Source organism: Sinocyclocheilus anshuiensis, unplaced genomic scaffold (assembly GCF_001515605.1).
Source record: "Sinocyclocheilus anshuiensis isolate Anshui unplaced genomic scaffold, SAMN03320099.WGS_v1.1 scaffold190, whole genome shotgun sequence".
Classification (NCBI taxonomy): Eukaryota; Metazoa; Chordata; class Actinopteri; order Cypriniformes; family Cyprinidae; genus Sinocyclocheilus; species Sinocyclocheilus anshuiensis.
Genome location: NW_015547663.1, coordinates 985,392 through 993,923, shown reverse-complemented (window position 1 = coordinate 993,923; position 8,532 = coordinate 985,392). Strand labels below are relative to the sequence as shown.

At 34.2% G+C, this 8,532-nt stretch overlaps 2 protein-coding genes across 5 annotated transcripts in view; one reads left to right on the top strand and one right to left on the bottom strand.

Moving 5' to 3' along the window:
• The window catches only part of LOC107702458 (palmitoyltransferase ZDHHC6-like), a 13,107-nt gene extending 10,879 nt beyond the window's left edge, over positions 1–2,228 (bottom strand). Inside the window, exon 1 of the mRNA XM_016504785.1 lies at positions 2,049–2,228. The gene's annotated coding sequence lies outside the window, so the exon portion shown is untranslated. The remainder of the gene's footprint in view (positions 1–2,048) is intronic.
• A 39-nt stretch (positions 2,229–2,267) lies between these two features.
• Positions 2,268–8,532, top strand: part of LOC107702459 (vesicle transport through interaction with t-SNAREs homolog 1A-like) — a 136,852-nt gene continuing 130,587 nt past the window's right edge. Inside the window, exon 1 of one of the 4 annotated variants that reach the window (XM_016504787.1) lies at positions 2,268–2,470. In XM_016504787.1, the coding sequence (XP_016360273.1) occupies positions 2,377–2,470 (94 nt within the window). In that variant the 5' untranslated portion in view covers positions 2,268–2,376. The remainder of the gene's footprint in view (positions 2,471–8,532) is intronic. The other 3 variants (XM_016504789.1, XM_016504786.1, XM_016504788.1) reach the window with 3 other exon arrangements.

Sequence of the window (8,532 nt, the reverse complement as noted above, 5' to 3'; positions counted from 1 at the left end):
TATCTATCTATCTATCTATATTATTTACCCATTCATATCTATCTAATATTATTTACCCATTCATATCTATCTATCTATCTATCTATCTATCTATCTATCTATCTATCTATCTTATTTACCCATTCATATCTAACTAATATTATTTACCCATTCATATCTATCTAATATTATTTACCCATTCATATCTATCTATCTATCTATCTATCTATCTATCTATCTATCTATCTATCTTATTTACCCATTCATATCTAACTAATATTATTTACCCATTCATATCTATCTAATATTATTTACCCATTCATATCTATCTATCTATCTATCTATCTATCTATCTATCTATCTATCTATCTTATTTACCCATTCATATCTAACTAATATTATTTACCCATTCATATCTATCTAATATTATTTACCCATTCATATCTATCTAACTAATATTATTTACCCATTCATATCTATCTATCTTATTTACCCATTCATATCTATCTAACTAATATTATTTACCCATTCATATCTATCTATCTTATTTACCCATTCATATCTATCTAACTAATATTATTTACCCATTCATATCTATCTATCTATCTATCTATCTATCTATCTATCTATCTATCTATCTATCGACAGACAGATCATATTCAGGATCGTATTTACCAATATCTATCTGTCTATCTATCTATCTATCTATCTATCTATCTATATTATTTACCCATTCATATCTATCTATCTATCTATATGAGGGGTGGCGAACGTCGGTCCTGGAGAGCCGCAGCCCTGCAGAGTTTTGCTTCAACCCTAATCAAACACACCTGAACAAGCTAATCAAGGTCTGAAGGGTTACTAGAAAGCTACAGGCAGGTGAGTTTTAATTAAGGTTGGAGCTGAACTCTGCAGGGCTGCGGCTCTTCAGGACCGGAGTTCGCCACTGCTGATCTATATTATTTACCCATTCATATCTATCTATCTATCTATCTATCTATCGACAGACAGATCATATTCAGGATCGTATTTACCAATATCTATCTGTCTATCTATCTATCTATCTATCTATCTATCTATATTATTTACCCATTCATATCTATCTATCTATCTATCTATCTATCGACAGACAGATCATATTCAGGATCGTATTTACCAATATCTATCTGTCTATCTATCTATCTATCTATCTATCTATCTACTTTGTTACCTACTTTGGTATTTCTTGAATATTCATTATTTTATCACTTCCAAGCTTGTCACTGTCACTTCATTCTTTTATTCATATGGAATGTGAACAAATTCAAATGTGACATTGTCTATTTTTAAAAATAAATTTTTGCTAAAGGCTAGGTCAACTGTCTTCACAGCACAAAAATGCAATAATACTATGCTTATCCATTTGTGTTCTACATCACTATTTCTATGTCTAAATAAAAAGCCCAGTTTGTTTAGTGATGTCATTATAACATAAAGGGCTAAGGAGAAATCAGGACTATTCAGAGAATGCAGTGGTTAATGTTACATGTCAATTATTGCGCTTCAGTGGTTGCATTTCTTGTGTTCTCATGGCACACCCAAAGCGTTGTTTCTATGCTCCTGTATTACATCATTTAGGTTAAACGTACTTGATCTGATTCTTATTAGCTTTGGCTTGTGGTTAAACAAATAACATAAGATTTTTAACATGTCCAGCACCAGAAGAAACTCAGAAACTCTATCAAGTTGTTGTCAGTCTGCATGAACTGACCGGTTCTCTATTACTCAACATCCCATTTAAATGCAATCTGATTTCAGAGTCCATTCAGTGTAATTCTACATATAATATTACATTAAAATACAGAAGAAAATAGAGGCTAACTGTAGAAAGTAGCTTTATCTTTATAATGACCAATCCATAAGATATCAGACCTTATCAATGACATATGCCTCGGAAAAAGGTCACGGTTACTAATAGAGACATATATGAAGTTTTGTATCTTTCATTATGACGGCAGCAACATATATAGCGTTGATTACTGAAGAGATTGTTTTGAAAATGAAAAATTAATCGATAACACCTAACTTACCTCGACATTTCCTTGTGCGATCAGAGTCCAAAAAAAAACTGAAAGTCACGCTTAATATGAATCAGTGACCTTGCTATTTAACGCCCGTAATATTGTCAGAAGCGAAATATATTTTTAAAATAACTAAAACATAATTCACCGAGAAAGACAATACACATACACGCGCGAATCACACCACAGCGGAACCATTTACAGGAAGAGATCGTGAACAAATTCCCGTGACACCACCCGGAAGTGACGCGGACGTCAATAAGAAGCAGACACAGGCAACAGTGTGTAACGCAGCACAGTTCATCCCTCTTTTAATCTTTTAAAACAAAAATACAACATGTCTTCGGATTTTGAAGCGTACGAGCAGGACGTTGGCACCCTCACCGCGGAAATAACCAACAAAATTGGAAGAATACCCAAACTAGCCGGTGGTAAGTAGCTGGTAAATGAGCTACTAGCAAAACATTCATGTCAGGAAGACATAAACAAATAATTTAATGATTCATTCCTTCTGTTGGTGTGTCTGGTTGGTATATTATTTAGAAACGTCCCATATCATTTGTCAAATGGGCTATGGTTTCGTGAGGGTCATGGTGTCAGATATCCAGTGTGTCAGAGTCTCCAGTGATGTGTGAGGATACAGGATTTGGGTGACAGATCTTGGATGTCATGTTATGTTTGTTGGAGTTAAAGAGTTGGCTGAAGTAGAGAAGAATACAAGTTTGGAGCTCACAGCATTAAACAGCACACAGTACAAACAATATACAGTGAGACAGAGATGCAAGATACTATTTTGACACCCTGTCTGTGTTGTTGACATTTATTATAATTGACAACGACAGCTGTCATTTTTATGGGGTTAATTGTATTAATTATTCTCTACTGTGAAATAGACTAAACATAAAATGTCATTATTCCCAAGCTGCTGTTATGAATATAACACAACAACAATACATTTTGTCAGACCTAAAGACTTGAATACAGTAGGTCAGAAATCTTTTACATATTTCAGGCCAAGGATTGAGAGATGGGACATATTGTGTAAGAATTAGTGTTGCATTTCAAGCCCGACTGTCTAACATTTCCATAGTATCAGATTGTATTTACTCTGACACTTTATTAAGATGATTACATTAGTCATATACTTTTGCTTTTTATTATATTATTGAGGAACAATAATATATTTAGCTAAACTTGTGTCATGACCCTTCAGGACTTGTCACGTGGTCCTTCAGAAATAATTTTTGATATGCTGATTTGGTGTGCAAGAAATATTTCTTACTACTGTCAATGTTTTTTGTTATCTAATATTTTTGTGGAAACCGTGAAACACTACTATTAAAAATACCAAGTGCACATTAAAATGATCAAAAATGACAATGAAGATTTCTAACTATTTCAAATAACTATTTCATTGAACTTTCTATTCATCAAAGAATTCTGAAAAAGATGTATCACCATTTCCTCAAAAATATTAAGTAGCAAAAACGTCTTAATAATTGAGGACCAATACAAACTGTTAATAATGGAGCAAAAAAATCAGCATATTAGAATGATTTCTGAAGGATCATGTGACAGTGAAGACTGGAGTAATGATGCTAAAAATTCAGGTGGTCCCCTGCAGTACCGCCATGGAGCCCCTAGAGGTGGTGGACCCCTGTTGTATCCCCCTTTACTAGGTTAGCATAGATACTGTATACTGTATCACATAGAAATGTACACAGGGGCACTTTATGTCAAAATTTCGATGCTAAAGATGGACAGTTTAATCACAATGTTAAAAATGTGCTCCAGCTGGGACGCTTCAGGATTGCAGGTTGTCATAAATCTAATTCTGCATCTGGTAAGCTACTGCTGCTTTACTTGTTATGAGCATTTAATTACTCAGATTAGATGAATACGTTGCCATGGGGACGATGCTATGAGATAAGTGTGATGTTGGATAGGTGAGAGAACGCATAGAAAAGGTCTAAAAATAACTTTATTAGAAAACATCATCAAACCTGTGTTTATAAAGGATTTTCTTTCCAGTCATAACAGTGTCCCAGAAGCCCATAAGAAATATGTTCCATGCTCTTAGGGTCTGTCTGATATTATTTGGCTGAATGGTAGGACGATAGCAGAGGTTTGTATGAACAGATAACAAAAGAAAGCAGAAAATAAAACATCTGAAATCAAGAATAGAATGAAATATAAACCTGCGTAATATTTATTCCTTTTATATATTTTGCACAGCAGATGAACTATATACGTATGCCCTACACTATTGTTCAAGTGTTTGGGGTTGGTAAGATTTTTTTTAAACGTAACACTTTTAGGGACCAGTTCTCACTATTAGTTACACAATAGTTGCTTATTAACATGCTTATTACTAGCATATTAGCTGTTTCTTACTTATAAAGCACATATTACTGCCTTATTCTGTATGACCATATTTTATATCCCTTAATCCTACCACATACCTAAACTTAACAATTACTTTACTAACTATTAATAAGCAGCAAATTAGGAGTTGTAGTTAATAGTGAGAATTGGTCCCCAAACTAAAGTGTGCCCATTAAATATTTTTGACACATCTCTTATGCTCACTAAGGCTTGATGTATTTGATCAAAAATGCAATAAACAGTAATATTGTTATGGGGCTGACAAGACGTGAGACGTGCGGATCCATGTGTGGGTTTGCAATTCATTTGCAATCTAATGAGTTTGAGGGTTGTGGCGTTGTGAACTTTGGTGTTGTGTGTCGAGTAATCAGTTCAGTGATCAAACGATCTCCAATGCAGTTATTTATGACATGCCCCCCTGCGAGTGTCAAACGTTTAGTGAAAAGTTCAGTAACTGGTCAAAGAATATGAACCCCCCTTTTTAACCACAAACATCTGGTTAGGTTAAGAAGAAAAACAGGAATGTTAATAGCCTAATGTATATCTGGTGGATGTGATTTCACAGAGGTTCAGGACGTTATTAGATAGATAGAGAAAAGACAATAACAACAAAGTGAAATAAATAGGGAGATTTATGTTTTAAACAAACATACACGCAAAACACAAAAATACAGCAAAACATTAAACATTTAGACTTGTACGATGTCTCATACAAACCTTTTAAAAATAAAAACTTTTAGAATCACACAGGGTATCTCTACAAGATGATGAAAGCTGTGTGCAATCAGTGCTGTGTGCAATCAGTGCAATGGCTGATGGGATATGTAGTCCGGGATGACATGCAACAGTTTGTGTTGTGCGAGAGTCAATTTAATGAAAGGGTGACCTCTGGTGGTGATTGAACGGAAGTCCATGGACAGGATTCGTGACAAATATTGTGAAATATTATTGCAATTTTAAAACTGATTTCTATTTTGATGTATTTTAAAATAGAATATATTCCTGTGATGGCAAAGCTGAATTTTCAGCATCATTACTCCAGTCTTATTTTTCACATGATCCTTCAAAGATCATTCTAATATGCTAATTTGGTGCTCAAACATTTCTTATATTATCAATGTTTAAAACAGTTTTTCTTCATATTTTTGTGGAAAGAAGTTTTTTTTTTTTCACGAATAAATGGAAATGAATAAAAAGTTCAAAATGTTATTTTTGATTAATTTAATGTTTTCTTGCTGAATAAAAGCATTAATTTCTTACTTTCCTAATCTTATGGCCCAAACTTTTGAACATTAGTGTACATTGTCCTGCTGTGCAATGATGGCATTTTTGAAGCATAAGCCTCTTTCCTTCCTGCCTGTATGTGTTGATTTTTTTTTAGAGCACTCTTGCTAATTGGCTTATGTCTTGATATTTTGATACTTCCTTGTAATAAATGTTTAACTATTATGTCTTTTAATTTATTTCTTGAGTTCACATAACAAATTTAAAGAGACAAAATTTCTAAATGTATTTGTTTGAAATGCTCTGAGATGTCTGATACAACCGTATGGCCGAGAGCAATGTCAACGTTTGCTTGAGTTTATTGTTTTCAGTGTTTCTCTATGCTTGTTTGCCCTTTTTGAACTGTTCAGGGAAGCAAAAGTGTGATATTGCTAGATATGGTCTATCCTCTGGAAATTCTCCTCAGGATGCTTTTGAAGTTGATACAACTTTTTGTTTTACTCATGTTGTGAACTTCAGAAATGCAGTTCAGTTTCAGTTCAAAATCCAATACATAAAATTAATTCAAGATCTTGTTCTGACTTTGCAGGATTGAAACTAAAAGTCAGTGAAAGGCAGTGAAAGGTTACTTTCATACAGTCTGGTGACTTTTAATGTAAATGATTGCTTTCAGTCAGTATTAATCCTCAGAGGTCTGGTCTCATAATAACCGAATAACCTAATGTACTCGCTCGGTGCTTCTATTGTACGTCAACAAAAGGTGAGAAGGATTAATCACTTATTCAAAATAGTACAGCAGCGTGTGCTCAGTTCGGTAAGCGCTGTCAAACAATTGCAACGTGATTGGCTTTTCTATGCATTATTTAAGCATATTGAAAAGAATGAGAATGTGTAATGTGGTGAATTGTTGAAGCTTAAATTGCTTCTTCAGAGCTTGGCAGAAACAAACAGTGTGTCATCAGACCGGCCCACCACCAGCTGCTAAATGTATTTAAATAAGTCCACTGAATATGAACAAAGCCATAAGCAAAGCATACTCATTAGTGATGGCCAAACCTTCCTCAGTGTTGCCAGAGGAGTTCGGCTCTTGAATTCAAACCACAATTATGGCCATAAAAAAAATCGCCTTTTCTCTTTCCTAGGTACACAAATTTGTTTGCGACCAACAATGACTTCAACAAAGTGGCTTATGCTGTTGTTCTCATGGCATTGTACAGTGTAGAAACATTGATAAAGACCAGTGGATAGATGTAATGCCCTTGGCCATTTTTTTTTCACTCAACAAACCGCATTCATTCACTTGAGAATCTCCAAGATGTTTTGTTTTGTTGAACAGTGCAAAACTTGTAGTTGCGAAACATGAATTTGAAAATAATGCAAGGCCTTGCTCCATTAAACATAAATGTGCGCGTTTTTTTTTTAGGTAGATTTGCACAAAGAGAAAGAGCTGTCAGTCACACACAGTGAAAAATTGAGAAGAGATGCAAAGATGCGTCTACAAGTCGAACTTTTCTCAGTGCAACGCTTTGCCCAAAGAGCACCTGACCTTGTGGTACTGCCCCATGCACCTGCAATAGTGAGATATATATTTCAACCTGCCTTATGCCAGGGGTGAATAGAGAGGCCCCAGTGTTTGCTCACCTTGTAGAGAATCGCCCCTGGCTGTTTACACTGTGTGGGCTGTGAGGTTGCACACGGATTTTAAAAATGGATTGATGACCACCAAAAGACATTGGAAAGCCAAAGGGCAAAACAGAAGTTCACTTTAGTTTCCAGCTTATTGACAGCTTCCCGTTTGATATCGCTTGATGTTTTTTTTTCTTCATGATTAGTGCTATCGCTTGACATGGTTTGATATGCTTCACTGGTCTTGTTTGATCAGTAGATATACTGATGTTCTTTCACAGGGTTATTTATTTATAGCGTGCTTCTATCATTACAAAATTCGTATTATAAATGAATAGTTCTGGTTCTGGATGCTAACTGGTCAAGACATAATTTCAGCTGTACTAAAATATGTGGTGTAGTAACAGATATTAAGTTAGGGACTATAATGTAAAAACAATGTGTGTATATATGTATATAATTGAATAAAAATATTACAATTTAAAATAAGTGTTTTCTATTTTTATATATTTTGACGTAATTTATTACTGTGATGGCAAAGCTGCATTTTCAGCAGCTATTATTATAGCTATTATGCTGATTTGGTGCTCGAGAAACATTTCGTATTATTATGAAAACAGTTATGCTGCTTAATATTTTTTGGAAACCATGATACTTTTTTTTTAGTATTGTATGGTGTAGGCCTGTCAAGATAACAAGTTTTTGTTCTGCGATATATTGCCTCAGAAATAACTGCGATAAGCGATATTATTGTCATTTTAAAGACCATTTTATGCCACTGAATATATAATCATAATGTAACAGCATAATAATGTAAGAAGGCCTACACACTTCCAAATGACAACAAACTTTTAATTTTTAAGAATATTTAGATCATGGAAATTAAGTATCAAAATATTAGATACCTTAGAAAACTTTAAACAAAGCATTTTCTAACAAAAAGTGCAAAGTAATAAGTACAAAAAAGAAAAATGCACAAATAACTTGTATGGAGATTTTTCCATCTACAGATTTTTCCCTGACCTTCTCTGTAAATTAAGGGTGCACACTATTGCTGAAAAACACAATCACTACTTAGCAGTCAGATGTCCGTATGCACAAAGGCACAGGTCCCTAAACAAGGACATATCTTCAGATAAAACTTTTTTTGTAGAAGCGTTTTTAAAATTTGAACTAGCACCTCATGACTACACCACGTTATGTACGAGAAGCTGCAAAAGACACAGGCGCAAGTGGAATGTACAAAACATGGTGACAT